At 41.8% G+C, this 22255-nt stretch overlaps 1 protein-coding gene across 1 annotated transcript in view; it reads left to right on the top strand.

Annotated features, from left to right (window-relative positions):
- The window catches only part of CNTNAP5 (contactin associated protein family member 5), a 603640-nt gene that overhangs the window by 523396 nt on the left and 57989 nt on the right, over nt 1–22255 (top strand). Inside the window, exons 15-19 of the mRNA XM_056861386.1 lie at nt 118–245; nt 808–978; nt 9327–9545; nt 15031–15270; nt 20308–20532. Of these exons, the coding sequence (XP_056717364.1) occupies nt 118–245; nt 808–978; nt 9327–9545; nt 15031–15270; nt 20308–20532 (983 nt within the window). The remainder of the gene's footprint in view (nt 1–117; nt 246–807; nt 979–9326; nt 9546–15030; nt 15271–20307; nt 20533–22255) is intronic.

The raw sequence follows: 22255 nt of genomic DNA, 5'->3' as shown, positions 1-22255 counted from the left end.
CAGTCTAATAATATAACAAATATGTATTTTTGTTGCAAAAAAATACTGGGGATTATAGCTTTTTATTTATACACCTTTAATACATGTATATGTGTGTATATATATATATGTATCCAGGGCCAATGATACCGGCTTCCTTTCCTTCAAAGACCACTTACCTGTGAACCAGATAGTTGTCACCGACACAAACAGACCTAATTCTGAAGCTGCACTGAAAATTGGTCCTTTGCGTTGCTATGGAGATAGTGAGTATTGGCTCTTCTCAGTATCCTTGCATGCAGGTTGCACAAGAATGTATATTTATATACTAAAAAATATTTTCGTACTGAAAATAGGCTTCATACTGTTGTCAATGCCCAGGGCATTTCAGGGAATATATTGGACATTATTTTGGGAGGATTTTTTAGTATGCTAGATAGTAAATTGAACTTTTCCCACTTTATTTTTATTCTGCCATTCATCTGAGAAGCTCAGGGTGGTGTACGTGCTCCCCCCCCCCCAAATCCTCACAACAACCCTATGCAGTTGACAGGCTGAGAGGAAACAAGATGCCCCAGGTCACCCACTGAGCTTCATTGTGAAACGGAGTTTTGACCTTGGGTCTTCCTCCTCTTAGTCCAACACTTTTAACTACTAAACCACATCTGTGGACTTTGCTGTTGTGTGTATGTTTCACTTTTGTGGTGTTCTTTTGGCTTTTGTGAACTGTCCTTTTTGTGATTTATTAGAAGTGGGTGATTGTTTTTAGCAATTTTTGTTGACTCCCTGATTCTGATTAACTATAGAGAAGGCTGTTGCTATTTGCAGGACAGTTCTGGAATGCAGCTTCTTTCAACACCGAGGCTTCCTATCTTCACTTCCCTACTTTCCATATGGAGTTCAGTGCAGACATTTCCCTTTTCTTCAAAACCAATGTTACATCTGGGGTCATCTTAGAGAATCTTGGGATGAAAGACGTCATCAGAATTGAAATAAGCTGTAAGAACATATTTATTTATTTAAACATTTTAACCCACCTTTCCATTTGTCTATAAGACCCCCAAGACAGCGAAAAATGGATATATATATATATTTAATAACAAGGAAGGAAGAATGTGGACTCCTCAAGTAGGGCTGTTGATTCGGTAAAAACTGAACTGAAAAAATACCAAATTAATCCAATTCGGTAAATTTCTGGTTTGGGTTTATCGAATCAGCAAAATCTGGGAGGTTGGCAAAGCTGAATTTGCCATTCCCCAATATCTGGCTTTTTTAGCAACATCTTTCCACGGCTCCTGCAGGGGCATTTTTGCAAGCAGAGGTCCCATATTTTCAGGGTAGCTAGAAGGGACTCTCCTTGCAAGAACCCCCAAGTCTGGTAAAGATTGGGTCAGGGGGACTGGAGTTATGGCATCTGGAAGGGGTCACCTCATCTTCCTCCATTTAAAAGCAATGAGTGGCTGTAGGCAGATTGTTTAGAGCGATCTATGCATCACAATGGTGCAGCCGGGCTTTAAATGGGGAGGGGGATTTGCCCGGCTCTTCAATAGAGATACAATGTATCTTTAATGGAGGAAGCTATTTCCTGTGTTTTTGCAAGGAGAAAGCTCTCTTTGGTGCAACCTACCTTGCCTGGACAGCTGAACAAAGGGGAGGGAGGGGGGATTTAACTCCCAGATAGTGGCTAACCCTGAAAGAAGAGTGTTCTTTGGCCAATCACAGAAGCTAGATTCTTTTCTGTCTTTTGGCCAAAGGTTATACTACCTAGTCTGGCTGTTGCTCACACAGAGAGAGAATTTGTTCTGGTGCAAAAACCTTGGCTTTTGCTCCTGCTGCCTCAGCCTGAGCGGACCTGGTGGATTACAGAGTGCTTCCATGGGATTATTTCCTGTCTGCTGCCTGGAAGAGAACTTGAAGAGAAGACATCTAACAGTTTGAGACCCTATCATTTTATTTCATTTGGGGCTTCCACCCCCCCCTAAACCTGGCTGCATGCAAGCAAGGGGAGGGGTTTCTGGGACTGAATTCACATTGGTTTCAACACTTTGTAGTTGTTATTGCTCCTAACTGCTTAAATTCCTGTTTAATTCCTTTTTGATTCCTCTTTAAAAGTGTTAAAGGTTGGTTTGGATCCTGCTTAAGTGTTGCCTGTTTGGTTTCTTTCTGTGTGTGGGGGGGAGCCATTTTACTTGGCTGCTGGTGGGTTTGTGTATCCTTATTGTGTGCCTGTTTGTTGTTGGGTTTGGCACTGTGCATCAGATTGGCTTGGTTGGTACCACATCTGGGCTGGCAGCAGTGCCCCCAGACCTCCAGCTACCTGGCATCATGTGGCTAGATGTGGGTTTTTTGGGGAATGTGCCACCAGAGCGTGCCTGGGTGCTGTGTCCAGCCTCCACTCAGCGCATAGTGTAGGTTAGGTAGGGGAGGACAAAAGGGACCCCACTTTTAATTTTTTGTGGTGTGTTGTGTTTAGGGTCTTGGCTTCATAGACTTCTCCGTGTGGCTTGTCATGTTGCTAGGTTGTTCTGCTTGTAGGTAGATATCTAGCTAGCTAGCTAGATAGATAGATACTGTCTGGTCTTGTGGTTGTGTAGGGGTTGCGTTAGTTGTTAGGGAAGAAGAATTTAAGGCAATGGGCTTTTTTGTTTGCACAGGTCCTGGGCGGGGCATTTTTGTGGGTAGAGATCCCAAATTTTCAGAGTAGCAGGAAGGGACTCCCCTTGCAAGAACCCCCAGGTTTGGTTAAGATTGGGTCAGGGATGCTGAGGTTATGGGGTCTGGAAGGAGGCGCCCCCATTCCCCCATAAGAATGCATTGGACTGCAGATTTTTGCTGTAGACAATTCCATAAATAGAGTGCTATCCTCATTCCTTTGAGCAATTGGAGGGTTCCCCAGGTGCATTTCATCATCAGCCCTTCATTATGAGTTTGGTCTTAGCTCGATAGAAACTTGTGTTTGGGTACGCGTCTTTAATTATTGGTTTCATCTATTTTTTGAGGCCCCGGAAGATAGCTTGGTAAGCTTAACCCTCAAAGACTCTTATAAGGCTCCCTGGCTCCAGCATTTTGAGCATAAGCTATCACTTGTAAATTTGAAGGTGGAAGACCATTACTCTTCTTCTGTAGATAAATGTAAAAAACATGTGGCCAAATTTATCTATGCTAGAGATAAGAGTTGCACTCATTTTGATGCTCGTAGGACATGTTCTCCACTTGCCTGGGCCTGTTATCTAAGGGTAATCTTCCTTCCTATATGGATTCTCTGGTTAGTCCAAAGTTATGTAGAATCTTTATGTGTTCAAGATTTAATTGCCCTTTTTCAACAGTTTTGCTGGGCCATATGCTATAGATCCCTTTTTCAGACCGGCTGTATCCCTGCCCTCTTCAGTCAATGGACTCCTTGGTACATATCCTTTTGCGCTGTCCTTACATATACCAATTTAGGCTAAAATGGATTATGCCATGTTTTAACAAATGGTCCACATCTTCTCGAGCAACTTTGGAGCAAAAGGTTCAGTTCCTTTTAGAGGACTCTGACCCTCAGCATACTTATTTTGTTGCTCGTTTTTTGGAGGCTGCAGAGAAGAGATGAAGGGAGGTGTTTTTTGAGATGGGTCTTATTTAAGTTTTATGGTTTTATTGTTCAAGACCTTGGTCTAAGAACGGGGGGGGGGGGAGAGAAAAAGAAAAGAAAGGATAGGTTGTTCTGTAGAGTGGAGTTTTGTGTGTGTGCACGTGCACAAGCAAATGCTTGCAATTCTTCAAATCTGCATAGTTGAGGGAGGATATTTCTGCTCATCTCAGTGTCTGTACTGTTGTTTTGTTGCGTTATCTCGCATCCAGAACAGCTCACAAAAATAGCTGCTTTCCATGATTGGTGTATTATATCAGTTATCAATCATTTGCATCTCCTGGTATTAGCTGTCCTTGGCTGATGGGAAATAGTACTTATGCAATCTGCCTTTGGAAAGTAGTTGGCACGTAAAAGAACATGAATTGAGAGATGCAAAACATGCTGAGGGTGATAATGGTTCTATTGTACCTTGCCAATCACACAGCTTTGCTGTGGGGCTGCATTGCAATCATTTCCCACTATATTAAAGAACAACCTAATTGGTAGTTTTAACAGAGTTTATTCTGCTGGTTTAGCTAATAAGCAGTGTGGGGAGGGCTGTTGTGCCTTTGGGGTGAAATAAAGTCCTTCTGTTCCAGATACCATCAGGCTGAACAAACATGGAATGCAGTGCCATCATGTCATAATATGGTTATAATAACTCCAGCATAAAATGTAATAAAATAAGACCCCCAAAGGCCCTTTGGTTAATAATACCTATGGTAAATGCCATGGTGCATTATCACTAGATAATGAGCCATAATTTATTGTCAATTGCACATCAAAGTCGTATTTGGTTGGCACTTTAGTAAACTGTATTTTATTCTCAAGGACCATTTTTTTTTAGAAAGCAGGGCTCTGGCATGAAATGATATCAAAAGAATGCAGCCTATGAAGAGGATAGTTTAGCTGGCACTTGTGTTTACAAGGAAAGATTAGGTGGTGTTCAAGGAGGGCAAGGTTGGAGATGGTTTACTTTGAATTTCATTTTACCAGCTTCTTGCTGTTAGATCTTGCAGACCATCTACTGAGTGAATGCCTCAGATGATCTGCTATGATTGAAATGGTATCATCATGATCCCAGTGAGAGTTTTACCACAGAGTTTCCAGTTATTCCTAGAGAGGACTGACATCTAATCTGGGTTTTCCCCAGAGGTGATGTCACACCCTACATATAGCCTGTTCCCCCTTTTCATAGCATATGCATGTGTGTGCCCTTGACTAGGGGTGTGCACCAAGAAATTTTTTTTATCCTTTCATATCCAGGGTTCAGAGTCCCCCCCACCCATAATTCCTTATGTTCATGTATGATATTGCTAGTTCACAATTCAAATCTGGGTATTTTATTTTGGGTTCCATTGCTTTGGGACCATTACTTTCAATGGGGAATCTATTGAAAGTGTCTAGAGCAGCTGTTTATAAAGATAATGGAACCAAATTTGCACAGAAGGTAGTTCTCCCTCTAATCTAAAGACCCTCTCCCAATTTTCAAGCGAATTGGACCAAGTTGTTTGATTTTACAGATCCCCCTAAAGAGATGCCTCTCTGTGCAGTTCTTTCCACTGATTCCTACCCGGGGGGGGGGGGGGTTCTTGACCACCAGCATTAACACATACACATCTCAGTCTACATTTATTTCATTTTCCTGCTTTTACAGGGACTGGTTGACAATAAAAAAGATTCCATTTCCACTGAAAACTCTGGTTTGCTATACTTCCTTGTTGTGCTGTGTAGTGTGTTTCACAAAGCAAGGAAGACGAATGGTAGATCTTCCATTATACCATACAGGAGATATTTTTCATGGCGCTGGAGTGGCTGTTCTCAACCAAATGATACTAAAATTGCAGGGGAGTGAGTGCTGCCTGTCCATTAAATGCCACCCAAGTTTCAAGCGGATTAGACCAAGGGTTCCAATTCTATGGGCCACTGAACAAAGTTTCCCCAGGATTTCTACTTTCAAAAGGAAAAAAGGCTCCAAATACCCAACAAAGTGGCAATTACAAAGTGACCTGTCCTTCCTTAGAGTATATAAGAGATTTTGTCATGTTCAGTTTACTGCTTCAATTTCTGAGCCTCTTACCATGTAATTTCTGAGCCTCTTACTATTATTTTTGAGAATTCTTGGAGAACAGGTGAGGTGGCAGAAGACTGGAGGCGGGCAAATGTTGTCCCCATCTTCAAGAAGGGGAAAAAGGAGGACCTGGGTAACTACCGACCCATCAGCTTGACGTCTATACCTGGAAAAGTTTTTGAACAAATCATCAAGCAGTCAGTTCAGCATTTAGAAAAGATGGATCTGATCACTAAGAGCCAGCATGGATTTCTCAAGAACAAGTCATGTCAGACTAATCTTATCTCCTTTTTTGAGAAAGTTACTACTTTCCTAGATCAGGGGAAAGCAGATCATCTTCTGGGCATGGAGTAAGGTCACTGCAGGTGTGTGTGGGGGTGTAGTTGTGAATTTTCTGCATTGTGCAGGGGGTTGGACTAGATGACTCTGGTGGTCCCTTCCAACTCTATGATTCTTAAGAAGGAGAAAAAGGAGGATACGGGTAACAACTACCTCCCCCCACAATCCCAGTGACCCCAACCCTCCCCCCACCATGCAGGATCCCACAATCAAAGCACTCCCGACAGATGGCCATCTAGCCTCTCCTTAAAGACCTCCAAAGACGGGGACTCCACCACCCTCTGAGGCAGCACATCCCACTGTCGAACAGCCCTGACCGTCAGAAAGTTCTTCCTAATGTTTAGGTGGAATCGCTTTTCTATTAGTTTAAATCTATTACTCCGTGTCCTAGTCTCTGGAGCAACAGAGAACAAGCTAGTTCCCTCATCAACATGACATCCCTTCAACTATTTAAACATGGCTAGCATGTCTCCCCTCAACCTTCCTTCTCTTCTCCAAACTAAACAAACCCAACTCCCTAAGTCTCTCCTCATAGGGCATGGATTCCAGACCTTTGACCATTCTGATCGCCCTCCTCTGGACACGCTCCAACTTGTCAACATCCTTCTTAAATTGTGGAGGCCAAAACTGGACACAGTATTCCAACAGTATTCAACAGAGATAAATGTAAAGTTCTGCATTTAGGTAGGAAAAATCAAATGCATAATTATAGGATGGGGGAGACTTGTCTTAGCAGTAGTGGGTGCGAAAAGGATATTGGGGTCTTAGTAGACCAAACACTGAACATGAGTCAGCAATGTGATGCGGTAGCTAAAAAGGCAAATGTGATCTTGGGCTGCATCAACAGAAGTATAGTGTCCAGATCATGTGAAGTGATGGTATCGCTTTACTCTGCTCTGGTTATACCTCACCTAGAGTATTGTGTTCAGTTTTGGGCACCACAATTTAAGAAAGATGTAGATAAGCTGGAAAGTGTCCAGAGGAGGACAACAAAGATGATGACGGGTCTGGAGACCAAGTCCTATGAGGAAAGGTTGAAGGAGCTGGGTATGTTTATCCTGAAAAGGAGAAGACTGAGGGAATATGATAACCATCTTCAAGCACTTGAAGGGCTGTCATATAGAGGATGCTGTTGAGTTGTTTTCTGTTGCCCCAGAAGGTAAGACCAGAACCAATGGGTTAAAATTAAATCAGAATAGTTTTCATCTAGACATTAGGAAGAATTAAAAAAAGTCAGAGCGGTTCCTCAGTGGAACAGGCTTCCTCGGGAGGTGGTAAGTGCTCCTTCCCTGGAGGTTTTTAAACAGAGGCTAGATGGCCATCTGTCAGCAATGCTGATTCTATTACCTTAAGCAGTTCATGAGAGGGAGGGCATTGTGGCCATCTTCTGGGCACTGGGTGTGTGTGGGGGGAGGTAGTTGTGAATTTCCTGCATTGTGCAGGGGGTTGGACTAGATGACCCTGGTGGTCCCTTCCAACTCTATGATTCCATGAATTAACTAGTGGCAGGGCTCAAGAAAATATCTGGCCATTTTTCTTATGAAGCACATTTCGTTTAACTATCTGAGCAATTACTTTTACGGGTCTATAATCTGTTATGTTCAGAAAACCAAACATCTGTAGCCTCTCAGCCTTTGCAAAGTTGATTTGTGCAGCTTCCAGCATAGGTGATTGATTTAAGAAGCAGAATAATTCCATGACAATTATACCAGATTCTCCTAGCTTGATTTTACTTCTCTTTAAATCATTAGGGGGAAACATTTCAAGTAATATTAGTCAGACTCAAAGGTAGACTTTTGAAATGGAGCATTTCAAAAGCACCATCATGATTGAGTTCCTTAATATTTAGAAGATTGAATAGGTGTTAGACGTGCAAATCCTTTGAAAGTCACACTTCTTTTCATAAGCAAATGCTTAAAATATAGGCTTTCTAATTGAATGGTGCCATATTTAAAAATCCAGATGTGACACAAAGCTTACTTATAAAAGTGTGCCTGTTCAAGCTTTTTTTTTTTTTTAAAGGTCAAGTTGCAAGTTATCTCTGAATAAACCTCTCTGAGTGTTACTGGACAAACAACAATTACTTTCCCATAAGACAGATAATGAACAACATTCTGATGCATAGTATGTAGCTGAGAAATTACTGATCCAGTAAGAATGAGACATGATACTATGCAGATCCAGCAGAGTCCATGGGAAACAAATCCATGGAAACCTATTCAACACTGTTTGTTAATCTTATAGATAGGTGGAACTGTAAAGCTTCTATGAGGTGATGGACACAAAGAAATTTCTGATTTACGTTGCAGCAAACAGGTTTCTGAAAATTGGAGAAGTGGGAGATTGCAGTCTATAGATTATAAATGAGTTGATCAGGCTCACTCACCATTTTTTTAAATTCAGGTAACAAAAGCAAGGGTTTTCAACACTAGTTTTTAGGCTCTTCTTTGCATTGGTTTCATGACATAGCCAAAGCTGATCACTGAACAGGTATCTGACCAAACGAGTTTTAACTCTCCAAAGCTCATACACAGGAAATCCTGTTGGTCTCTAAGGTGTTGTTGGACTCGAATCGAGCTGTTTCACCGAACATGTGAAGCTTTTGGACTATTGGTCCAGCTACCTCACTATTGCGTAAGAGTGCCAGCATCTATCCAAAACTCAAGCAAATATCTAGTTGAGATCCTTTAAATGTAAACACCAGGAATTAAATCTGGGATTTCTGCTTGTATTGTATAACATGTATTTCCATACTTTGAAAAAAAGAGAAAAGAATAAATGTTCTGTCTCTGCCTCTCTTTTCCCCCCTACAAATCCCCACTGATCCAGTCACAGGACTCTTCTCCAGTTTACTTTTTCACACCCATACATACTTTCTCACACCCATACACCCAAGACCAGATTGCCACACTCGCCTCCGCATCCTGTCTGCCCCACCTTAACCCTATATATTTCCAGTGCTACTTTATTTACTTGTCGATATAATGTGTAACTAAGAATCAACACAGTCCTTCCTGGACTTCCCAGTCTCTTTAATACCTTTCCCCTTCTTCTTGACATCCCTCAATCACCATCCAAATTTGACTGTGAACAGAAATTGGAAAGACCCATTTCATTACATCCAAAAATATTTACAGCATCTTAAAATTCAGAGAATGCAAATCTTTAACCAGTGGGCCTAACTTGTTACAATACTATATAGGAGACAGGAAGTGACATGTATCATGTCATTATTTACTGGCTAAAAGATAATGGTCTTGTTGTATGTATTACTTCATTTGATATCAATATGAGATAATCCTATCCCTCCCCTTTTCTTTCTAGCTCCTAAAGAGATCACCTTCACCGTAGATGTTGGAAATGGCCCAGTAGAAGTCACGATCCAGTCCCCAGTGCCCCTGAATGACAACCGGTGGCATTATTTACATGCTGAGAGGAATCTCAAGGAAACATCTCTACTAGTGGACAACTTTCCAAAGAAGATCCTGGAGGCATCATCTGAAGGACATTTCCGATTACAGCTCAACAATCAATTATTTGTAGGTAGGGACAACCTGCGGGAATTTATTGATATTTTGCAGAATTTGATTGCAGCAAGGTAGATGGACTTTTTTTCAGTATTACACATTTTATATTCTTTGCACCTTGCAAGGAGGAAGTAAAGGTTGCTCAACTGTTCCTGGCAAAGGATGCTTACCAGTTAGCCCAAAGACAAGTCTGATGATTCATTTTCTTGGGTATTTGCACTGCAGTTAATTGGTGTCAACTTGGCTGTGTTCTGACACAAAAAGATGGATTTCTAGCTTGTGGTGGTGATGGTGGAAAAATTGAAACTCCCATGATGGAAGCTATTTATGGAAATCGTTCATATTTTCCTTTTCCTTTCACTTTTGTACCTAATTGGAAATGTGGGAATGTTTGCCTGTATATTTATGATTTACTTACAAGATCTCAGGAACCCCATTTTAGTTGACTGAGTTTCTAGGCAAAATGTAGGCAAATGTCAGATTCTCATTTTGTTATATTTGTATCTCTACAGAGTTTAAAGCAGAAGAATAATTTATCTAGTTCTGCATTTTGAGTTGCTGCATTGCAACTCATTTGGTTCAGGGTTCTGGAGCAGCTTAATGAATGTTTATTATTGCTGTGAGCTTCTAATTCAATTTGTATATTTTTGAGATCAAAGATTGTACCCTTTTGCCTAAGAATTTAATCCTGGTAGCATTTCCTTACAATTTATTCCCCAAATTAGATATATATTACTATCATTTTCTGTTTTATACATAAGGAGTTCAGGCTAGTAGAAAGTGAGATTTGAAACTGGATTTATCCCCCCCCCCAATTTGTATTAATTGTTTAGAAAATGTATATGCCCTCTCTCCAGAGAACCAATCTTGGACTATCATCCTTCCCCACACTGTTTGGAAGTGCCCAGTTATCCCCATGGCTGCTTCTTACGCTTCTTAATTACAGAAGCAGAGAAAGTATTTTATTCAAATCTAGACTGGAGACCCAAACAGAAGTACAGTATATCCCTTGCTACTTGAGGGGAATCCAGTTTAATGAGTTACTTTTTCATTAATTGCACAAGTTTCTAGGATGCTTCTGGGATGAAAGATCAAGAACTGTTGCAATGGAAATTTTGCAAATCCATAACAAAATACCAAGGAACTCATAATTGTTCCTATAATGGTTCTTGATCCAAGGGGCTTATGAAGACAGAGAACCTGTCTTGGTACCCATAGTGTGACTGCACAGTTCTGGGTTAGGTCAGTGAACTCAAACAATGTAACTTAAAAAGCTTTAAAATATTGTCGAAGGCTTTCACGGTCAGAGTTCATTGGTTCTTGTAGGTTATCCGGGCTGTGTAACCGTGGTCTTGGAATTTTCTTTCCTGACGTTTCGCCAGCAGCTGTGGCAGGCATCTTCAGAGTAGTAACACTGAAGGACAGTGTCTCTCAGTGTCAAGGGTGTAGGAAGAGTAATGTATAGTCAGAAAGGGGTTGGGTTTGAGCTGAGTATTGTCCTGCAAAAGTATTGTCCTGTAAGTATCAAGATAATGTGCTAATGAGGGTATGGTATGTTAATATGGAACCATTGTATCCTGAAGTGATCTGTTAATGTGTGTAATCCAAAGCTAATCTGTATGGCTATTGTTGAATGTTGTCTTTGTCTGGAGGTTTTTCAGGGCAGGAAGCCAAGCCTTATTCATTCATTCTTAAACTCTCCTCTTTAAGAATGAATAAGGCTTGGCTTCCTGCCCTGAAAAACCTCCAGACAAAGACAACATTCAACAATAGCCATACAGATTAGTTTTGGATTACACACATTAACAGATCACTTCAGAATACAATGGTTCCATATTAACATACCATACCCTCATTAGCACATTATCTTGATACTTACAGGACAATACTTTTGCAGGACAATACTCAGCTCAAACCCAACCCCTTTCTGACTATATATTACTCTTCCTACACCCTTGACACTGAGAGAGACTGTCCTTCAGTGTTACTACTCTGAAGATGCCTGCCACAGCTGCTGGCGAAACATCAGGAAAGAAAATACCAAGACCACGGTCACACAGCCCGGATAACCTACAAGAACCATTAAAAAGCTTTGTTGATAGAAAAGGCCAAGACAAGGATAAAAATACAAGTTACATAGTCAATAGGCAACTGCAGTAATAGCTGGCTACATAATACTTACGAAGTTGTTACATTATAAGCTGGATCTTAACAACTGAAGATGTTCGGCAAAGCAACAAAATGACATGCTGTATTCAAGATAAGAAGGAAGCTTAGCTACTACTAGGCATTGTTGTACGTATGGGAAAGTGAACCTAGGACAGATGACTCTAAACTCCCAATCAGGATGGACATTTGGGAGAAGTCTCTAGATAGTGTAAACTGTTCTAAACCAGAATAAAGGTCTCATCCCTCCCATCTTACACAGATGTTCTCACTCAGTTAATTAAGAGTGGTATGAGCTGGGGGCCTTGATAGCCAGGCTTGTTGATGGTACAAGCTACAGCTGGTGTTATGGGAATGAAATGAGCTAGGCCTGGGTGGAAAAATACCCAATGCTGATTCCCAGGAACACAAAATGGAGAATACAGAGGTGGCAAAAATCAAAATGATTCTTCTGTCTTGACAGGGCTGATAACTGAAGTGATGAGCATCTTTCAGGATTGAAAAAAATAGGCCCATAGGGAAAGCTATGGAGTTTTTCAGAGGAGTTAGTACGCTGCAGCCATCAGCAAAAAGTCTTGTGGCATCTTAAAGACTACTAAATGTACTGTGGCAAACGCTTTCATGAGCCAGATCGACTTTCCTAGAAGCAGTGCCTCTAGCTTAGAATGTTCCTAAGGTTGCAGCACGAGCCCTGTGTTTGTATTTTAGCCCTGTGTTTGTATTATTCCTCAATTATTGTATTATATTATTCCTGCCTTTTGTTCTTTTTTAACCTCCAAGATGTTTGAATGCCTTACTTCAGTCCTCTATCACAATCCTTTCCAGCACAAAATATAAATTGTAAGGTGATTCAGCTACCGAACACAGATGAAATGGATGAAAGGTCTTTCTATATTGCTATACAATATAGGGAACATGTATAAAAATTATGTTTCCTAGTCTCCAGAAATTCAAATCAGACACTTTTTCACTAATAAGGATAAATTACTGTATGTATTAAAATTCTTGGTCCTCACAAACGTGAAACACAGAGGGGGAAATTATTAGCCCCTCCCCCAAGTATATGAAAATTGGAAGTCTGGTATGCAGGCAGTCTAACACATCTCCAGTATTAGAACTGTCTAGTGGGTGGGATCTAATGCTTTAACAAAGAGAAAAGCAAAACATTCTTAATGGAGAATGCAAGTGAATGAAGCCACATAGCTGATCTATGCTTCTGGGGAAAGGGAGAGATGATGTTCAGTGGAACCAGGAACAGAAACACAAAATTGAAACAAACCACACTTGTGACTTGAAAAGTTCCTTCTTCATACAATTGACAATTCAGGGCTTTTCAGGGACAGGTGAGAATGCATCATGTTTGCAGAATGCAAATGACATTTGCTTGCATAGATATAAGGAATCCTGCGGGGCCTAAAGCTAAGGTCTGTTATAACCTGATCTACTTTAATTCAATACAGCAAAGACTGCACTTGTAACCCAACAGTAGCAAACTATGCTATGCCCCTCCTTGAGTGGGATCTCCTTTCCCAGTTACAACTTAATGAAATGGTTCACAAGGATGACAAACCCAATACTAGAAAACATAGCCTGGAAGGATGTATGTGTATAGTTAGCTCTTGTGGCAGGTATTTCAAGCTTCCCAGGCTACATTTTTCAGATGCTACAAGGATGTGCTAAACACTGCTTGGGATTATAGGAAGCAGCTTTAAGAATCTAAGAGCCTCAGAACAAATGTTTGAAGCCTCAAGACCCAGTGTCTATGTTAGCTTTAATTAAATGCTAACAGATACCTTTACTTAATTGATCATAATATGTTAGACTTCTATCCAAATTTTGGATGGAAGATTTTGGAGTTTTCAAGGGTCTCCTTTTATTGGGGGAAATTAGCTAGAAGACTGGTAGAGCTTTGCAAGAGGTTGGCGTGGGAAAGCTTTGAACCAAATTTTATGCAGATGAGCTCATCAGTGGAAAAGGTTCCCAATTAGGGTTGTGCATATTGATAAACCCAAACCAAAAATAAACCTGAACTTAGCCATTTTGACAATATTTGCGTTTCCCGAAGGGGTCGACTCCCTCTTCCATAGAGAAGCATTTGCTTCTAGGGGGGCAACCTCTTCGGGACCCCATAAAATCAGACCCCCTGACCCAATCTTCACCAAACTTTGAGGTTCAGTGTTATACATCTTCACTACTGTATACATAAGTCCCAAGTCTGGCTTGCTGCTTTGCACATTCCAAGTTACACCAGATGTCCATCCAAGGGGAAACAGGTAAACAAGCCTGAACTTTCCCAGTCGGCTCTGTAGCTTGGCACACAAGATGGATGCCAGAAGACCCTTTTTGTGTCCGGCTATACCACAGTGTTCCATCCCTGCACAGTTGCTCCAGTCCTGAACACCTTGCCTGGTGTACCAGGGTAGCCTAGGGCTGTCAGGATACCACAACAACATGGAATTTACATTGTTGTGTTACTATTTTTGGCGTCTGCATTTTGAATAGAATACTGTGTTTGCACAGTATGACACCATTTTTGGATCCTTCACTCCATATGCATGTTTCTCCTATCTGTGTGACTAGTACCTATATTGGAAAAAACGACAACAACAAAACATCTGGGTGCACAGTTGTAGCAAGATTGTTTTGACTGGTGTTGCAACCAATGCACATGTGTGTGAGAGTGTGAATGGAAGGAACTGAATTCTGTGTCAAATTGCACATGATCCAGTTCTTGAATTACTTTTTCACAGTGTTACTAGTTAAGCCAAAATTAAGGATCAGTGGAAGATAGCACAAATAAATTCTGGAACAGTCAAAGAACAGAAAAAAATAAATCTGCTCATCCCTACACTATTCACTTCCCCAGCCCAAGTGTTCCTACCCATTGGAATGACATCATTGAGGAATATGATGATTTCTGAACAGGCCTCTTAGAGTTCATTCTGTATAAAGAAGAAGAAGAGTTGGTTTTTATATGCTGACTTTCTCTACCACTTAAGGAAGAACCAAACTGGCTTACAATCACCTTCCCTTCCTCTCCCCACAACAGACACCCTGTGAGGTAGGTGGGGCTGACAGTGTGTGGCTAGCCCAAGGTCACCCAGCCGGCTTCAGGTGTAGGAGTGGGGAAACAAATCCAGTTCACCAGATTAGCCTCCGCTGTTCATGTGGAGGAGTGAGGAATCAAACCTGATTCTCCAGATCAGAGTCCACTGCTCCAAACCACCACTCTTAATCATTAAATCATGCTGGCACCTCGCTGGCACGCTGAAAGGATTCAGTTTGGTAAGAAGTCAAAGAAAAGATTCCAATACTACTTGTCTCTCTTCTACCAGGGGGAACAGCTTCAAGACAGAAAGGGTTTGTGGGATGTATCCGTGCTCTCCATCTAAACGGGCAGAAACTTGATTTGGAAGAGAGGGCTAAAGTGACCCCTGGTGTGAAACCTGGATGCCCTGGACACTGCAGCAGTTACAGCAGCCTCTGCCACAATGGAGGCAAATGCATGGAGAAAAATAATGGCATCTTATGTGACTGCACCAGTTCTCCATATGAAGGACCATTCTGCAGAAAAGGTATGGCTATTCTGCATATTCTTACCCTCATACACAGCCACTAACAATAATTAAACTGTGTTCTGCAAAGTAATTGGATGATGTGATAATACGGCATTCTACAAGAATGTTGATTTTAGTGATACATCCCAGATTATGAAAATCCCTTGGCAAATTTTGTGAGATTAAAAAGTTCCATTTAATTTTTTTGTTTTGGAAAAGTTAAACAAAAGTTATTTGATATCAGGTAGCTTAAAATCCATAAGCATTAATTTCAAGAATGACTTCTGGAGTTTGAATCTAATGGAAGGGAATAGCAAAACAATCATAAAAAGATCTATTTAGAATCCCATTCAGTGGGGCTAACTCTAGAGAAAGTATTCTTAGGATGGCACTGTAGGAGAAGTGAAAAACTGTAGACTGGACATTTGTCTCCTCTCCAGATTGTGAAATTGATTTCCATTCAAAAAATGGTAATGAATGCACATAGATAAATCAAGAAGTTGTGATTGATCAGGATTGAGGGTAAATCTGAATGATCAGATGAAGTGTCAAGAGGATGTATGAATGATTTGTATTTCCTGTCTGCATATTCCCTTTGTCATGTATTAAGTAGTAACTGATAGTGTAAACAGTGGTATACCCTTCTAAACCCATTGGTTTTAATTGAGCTAGAATCAGTTTAGGATTGCAGTGTTATACATCTCCACTATTGTATACAAGTCCCAAGTATATAGGACTTTTTCTGAGAAGAAATGTCTGGCTTGCTGCTTTGCACATTGTCCAGTTAAAGTGGAAAGTTGTTCACATAGTCAGCATTTCTTTGTAATATCTAAAGGCATTCTAAACACAGTTCAACACATCCTTATCTTGGTCACCGAATCGAAATGGGATTTAAAAGTGGGTGGTAAATGACTCCTTTGTCTATCAGACAGATAGACATTTTGATGGTGCCTGTCAGACTGCAGAACTTCGTTGCGTTTCTTTCATAAGGAACTTCACTCCAGACGTAGTCACGAGTTTAAAAGTTTTATTAAGAAAGCCAGCGAGTTCAGTAAGTCCATAGAAACATAAGGCTAGAATACAGACGTGGGGAAACACCAGTACATTTATAGGGTACATACAATAGGATTGATTATGTTCAGGGTATAACACAAAAGGACGAGGTGTGGCAGAGCTGTCTTGTTAGTTCAGATACAAGGAAACAATACAGAAGGTAACTGCCGGTAACTACTCATTGAAAACGCATACAAGGAATTAACGCGTGAATTAGCTAGACGATCTCCAGGTCTCCCCGGCATTGTTCTGCGGGACTTGGTATCATACTAGCGATTATCCCGGGCGGGTCTCCATTGTGGTGCAGATGCCGGGCGGGGGACAGAAGCCCTAGCTGACAGTGCCTTTCCTCCAAGAAACACAAGGGAACATGCATGGTTCTCTCTTTCTCCGTTTACCTCAGAACAATCCTGTGAGGGAGATTAGGCTGAGATAATGTGATCGGCCCAATGTCATCCAGCAGAATTTATCAGTTCATCAGTTTGTTTATTTAATGCTTATAGACCAATCAGTCATGAGCAGGTCCAGCAGGATTTGAATCCCCTACATCCTACTCCAGCACTCTAACCACTGGCTTAAGGAACTTAATTATTTGCAGAGATGCTCATAGAATAAGTTCTATTTAGATTTTACAGCTCAGGTTTGACAAGAATTGTTTAGTAAACCTCTGGAAACAGTGATCACACTTTAGATGACAGTGAACTTGTGGCTGAGAATCAAAAATGTCAAGAACAACTGACTCCAAGACTGGCCAGTCAGATGCCCCTTGGAAATCTCAGAGAGGGCATATTGGAATTAGCCATCCACTCTTATTTAGATTCATTATGTTACAACAGAGTCATAGAATCACAGAGTTGGAAAGAGCCATACTGGCCATCTAGTCCAACCCTCCGTGCAATGCAGGATCAGCCTAAAGCATCCCTGACAAGTGTTCCTCCAGCTGTTGCTTGAAGACTGCCAGTGTGGGGGAGCTCACCACCTCTCCCGGCAGCCAATTCCACTGCTGAACTACTCTTACTGTAAAAAAAAAAATTCCCCTAATATCCAGCTGGTACCTTTCTGCCCATAATTTATACCCATTATTGCAAGTCCTATCCTCTGCTGCCGATGGGAACAGCTTCCTCCCTCCTCTAAGTGACAGCCTTTGAAATACATAAAGAGAACAATCATGTTCCCCCTCAAAATTTTCAGGTCCCTCAGACTTTCCTTCTAGGGCTTGGTCTTCTGGCCCTTGATCATCATTGTTGGTCTCCTCTGCACCCACTCAGTTCTGTCCACATCCTCTTTGAAGTGAGACCTCCAGAGCTGCACACAGTACTCCAGATGTGGCCTGATCAATGCAGTGTACAGCAGGACTATGACATCTTGCAATTTGGATGTTATACCTCTGTTGATACACCCCAAGACCACATTAGCCTTTTCTGCCACTGCATCACACTAACTGCTCATATTTAGCTTACAGTCTACCCATACCCCAAGATTTTATTCACACACACTGCTACCCAGAAGTATATCCCCCATCCAGTATGTGTGCTTCTCATTTTCGTTATTCAGATGTAGAACTCTGCACTTACCCTTGCTGAATTGCATCTTGTGCACATCCACCCACTTTTTTAGTGTGTTCAGATCTTGCTGGATTCTATCGCTATCTTCCAGGGAGTTCTAGAAAAGGAATTATCTTCCAGGGAGTTCGTTACACCTGCCAATTTGGTGTCAATAATAGCAATATTTTCTCTGTATGTGGAGATTTCATTCTTAGCAATTAGGACTCATAGCCACTGGCAGACATGTACAGATTGTTTTGTTATTTTGAATCCATCTAAAGAACAATGTGTATCTTCAGCAGAAGGAAACTACAAGGCATGATTTTAATTTTTACCATTTTGTACTTACCTGTTTAAATGCTTCCTCATGAAACTACTTATATATTAACAAAAATAGCATTTCATTTCCCTATGTGCAAGATTTTTTTAAAAAATGAAGAATCATTCAAATATATGATTCCTCCACTGACAGCCCCAAGCAGTATAGAGTGGGAAGAATTTACCATTCTGTTGAACACATGAACTAGTTTTAAGTTGACAGCGCTTACTGTAGCTAGTCGTCATGAATTCCATGAACTAATTATGCGTTGCATTTAGAAATACTTCCTACTTCGTTGGTACTACCCTGAAATATCTCCTCCACAAATACACAGACATATTTGTGGATATTAACCAGGGAACACACATCACTTGCCCCAGTATTTGGCAAGGAATTCTAGCTTTTTGTCTCATCCAACTTCCTCACATTCATAATAAGGGGCAAGGCTATAAATTAACCATGTTCCAGAGTCCCAAGCACATAAGAAATGTGAATCCTGCTGTTCCAATCAACTTAAAATCTTGGGCCTAGGTCACACATGAATTATTTGGAACATTCAAAATCCCATATTTCATTGAACTTGAGGCTTCGGCAGAACATTCCATCAAGTTCTAATTATTTGCCAGACTCAAATAAAACAACTCTGTAAGGCAGATTCGTCTTATCATTCACCTTGGGAGCAGGCTAGGAAATCAATATTCAGCAGTCAGGCAATTGTGAATAAAATGAGATAGGGAAAAAAGGGAGGAAAATGGTTTTCAGATGACTGAAGACAATGACCTTTTAGCCATTTCTCAACAGATGTTGCCTGAACATGGGAGAGGGGAGAGCATATGGTTTAGATGAAAAATTATTTGAGGAAAGTCCTAATAATCCCACATAATTTTCTTCTATCTTAAAATCACAGCCAGGATTTCTTTGAGCATTGCCGTTTTAGTTACTGTTCTTGCATGCTGTTAAATGGCAGACACCCATTGAAGTCAATAGAAAATAGGCTACTCCAAACAGTCAGAAGCACAGTGTAAACATGGAGACATGGGAAAGTATGTGCTTTTGAGCTGGGTTCATGGATTTCTATACTAAACCTCAATGAATTCTGCAGTCAGGAGACAAACAATGACCATTTGTTGAAATCCATCACATTGGCAAAGGATTTCTGTATTGCCACTTTGAAATCTAGAATGTATAGTTCATGGCAAGGACTGAAAAAGGGTACTTAATGAAGGACAGTTTTATTGCTTGATATGTGATTGTCAGTGATATTTTATATCCATTTTAATATTTGAAAATGTTCCTGCTAATCTTTAGGTATCTGAAGAATGAAGCCTAAGAGTTGCACATGAATATGTTTTATTGAATAACTCACACCAACTAATGATAGGCAGATTCTATTTGGCCTGCTTTGATTTATATTTGCTTTTGAAGATCTTTCTTTGAGAGCTTTACAAAGAAAATCCATATGTGTTCTCAAGTGCTTACAACTTGAGGAAATATCACAAAAGGCAAGTGGAAATAGTGATCCACCATGCACTTATGATCCTCCCATTTCTGTGAACCCCTAGACTCTCCACCCTCCACCCTTTCCTTTCATTCTCCCTAAATTACCTGTCGGTGGGTCAGTGATAGTGGGAGTATCCACAACACAGTCTCTTTCTTTCTTCTTTTCCTCTGTTGCAGTGCCTAGAATGTTGTAACTGGACCATCCTTGACACAAGAAGTACCCTTCTAAAGATCTTGAATTCAGTTAGTATTGGACTCAGGATCGAGCCCTTGAGAATTAGGATTTCTAGGACTCCTTACACCCAGGATGCAGCTGTTGCAATGTTGTAAGCACCTGAATGGAGAGAAGGAAGGAGAGAGATGCCATTGTCAATGTCAGTGCCCCACCAACTGATAATTTGTGAGAATGGAAGGGGAAGTGAGAAAAGGAGGGACAGCTCAGGATCAGGACAAGAAGCAACAAAATCCCAGCCCCAAATTTTGAAGTTAGGCAAGACATTTTGATCTGAGGGTCTTTGTATTTCAAACTTCCCCAATATATGTATTAAAGTTACTATAAATGACAGGAATTTTGTCTTTGTTTTTTAAAAACTGTCTGTTCCTTTCTGTGACACATCTTGCTCTTTCTTTGAATTTTAGAAGTCTCTGCAGTTTTTGAAGCTGGCACCTCCATTACCTATAATTTTCAGGACCCTTATCCTGTGAGCAAAAATGCAAGCTCTTCATCCTCTGCCATTTATGCAGACACCTCTATGGCCAAGGAAAACATCGCTTTTACATTCCTGACAGCACATGCTCCCAGTCTGCTTTTTTATGTCAACTCTTCCACTCATGACTATTTGGCTGTGATTCTCTCCAAGAATGGTAAGTGTGGATAAACTGCTAAGGAACTGTGACATTCAACTTCAATTAGAAGTGCCTGAGAGCACAATACTGAATTCAAAGCTCATAAGAGTATAACCACTGTCTGCCATAAATGTTATTATTTGATTGGTTTTATTTTTCAGCCCTGGAGTTTGCATTCATTGCCATATATACATGTCGTTTCTTGAATAATCATATTGCTGCAGCTGAACATAGTTGTGATTTTCACTCAGCTAGGTTGTAGGGTATCATTTGCTTATAATTTATTAAGCTGAAAGACATTTCTCTGCAAGGCAGAAAATTTAGTGAAATTTCCAAATGCACAACATTCAAATCAAGTAAGTGAGTGAATGAGTTCACAAGGTCTCTCCCCCCCCCAATTTAAATTATTTGACCAATCATCACATTCATTCCTAACTTTTTTTGACAGGTTGAACTAATTTGCTTTCCCTGCAGTCACCAGAATCTGTGAGGAAAGGTGTTTTAAAAGTCCCCAGAAGCCTGGGTGTGCTTGGGATGATGGTGAGTGGGGAGGAGAGATTCCTGGTCCCCCCCCCAACACCCCATGCACCATTTTCCCAAGCCAAAATGGCCCGATTGGGGAGTAATTTCCCCATCTTTGGAGCTGCATCATTGGGAACCTGGACCCAACTTGTCAGAAAACATAACATGTAGTTTTGCCCTAAATAGCTACCTTTCATTACTTTTGCTTCATATTTTTCAATTCAATTTTTTTGATGTCAAGTCACAGCTGACTTATGAAGACCTAGTAGGGTTTTCAAGTAAAGAGACGTTCAGAGGTGGTTTGCCATTGCCTGCCTCTGTGTCATGACCCTGGTATTCCTTAGAGGTCTCCCATCCAAATACCAGCCAGGGCTGGCCCTGCTTAACTTTTGAGATCTGATGAGATCAGGCTAGCCTGGGGCTATCCAGGTCAGGGTAAATTCAATTTACATAGTATATTATTATATTATTTTATGGAGTTTTTCCCTGTGCTATCTGTGGAGAGTATTAGATATTCTAGACCAGGGGTGGGGAACCTCCAGCCCGCGGGCTGGATGCGGCTCGCGACATCATTGGCAGGGGCCCGCGGACTCTCCCGCAGAAGCCGCCGCCATTGCCGCTACTGGAGCGAGCGCAGATGGCCGAGCGAGTGTGGAACAGAAGCCAGGCGCCCACACTCGGCATGGCCGGTGGCTTCTCCGGCGCCCTCTGGGCCTGTGCGAGTGGAGGGGCGTGGCTGGTGGGTGGGCGCAAAGGAGGCTCTGCCCCACCCCGCTCGCCTTTCACAAGACTGAAGCTGTGCTGCACCACCACATCCCCCCCTCGCAAGTGGGTAGGAAGGAGCCCCCCCTTCGGGTCAGGCTGGCCAGTGGGAGATCCCCCCCTGGGCGGGGGGCTTAGGGGCCTGGGCAAGCCAGGCAGGCAGGCAGGCAGAGAGGGGCGCTGGGCTGGGCTCCCTCCCTCCTTCCCTCCGCACCAGACAGGCCTCCTCTGAAAGGGGTGGGTGGAGTGGTGGCGGCGAGGCCCAGCCAGGCGGGGGATCCTCCTCCTGCTGCTCGCTCCAGGCAGGTGGGAGGCGGCGGGGCCTGGCCCTGTCTGGCCCACAGGCAAAGGGTGCTGCGGTCGGGCTGGTGGCTGGTGAGCAGCGAGGCAGGTAGTCGGGGGGGTGGAGGCTCAGGCAGCTCCCTCCCCTCCCTCCCTCCCTCCCTCCGTCGCTGGC

The sequence above is a fragment of the Euleptes europaea genome, chromosome 15 (assembly GCF_029931775.1).
Source record: "Euleptes europaea isolate rEulEur1 chromosome 15, rEulEur1.hap1, whole genome shotgun sequence".
Classification (NCBI taxonomy): domain Eukaryota; kingdom Metazoa; phylum Chordata; class Lepidosauria; order Squamata; family Sphaerodactylidae; genus Euleptes; species Euleptes europaea.
The sequence above is the reverse complement of the archived record's forward strand: the minus strand, read 5'-3'. Positions and strand labels throughout refer to the sequence as shown.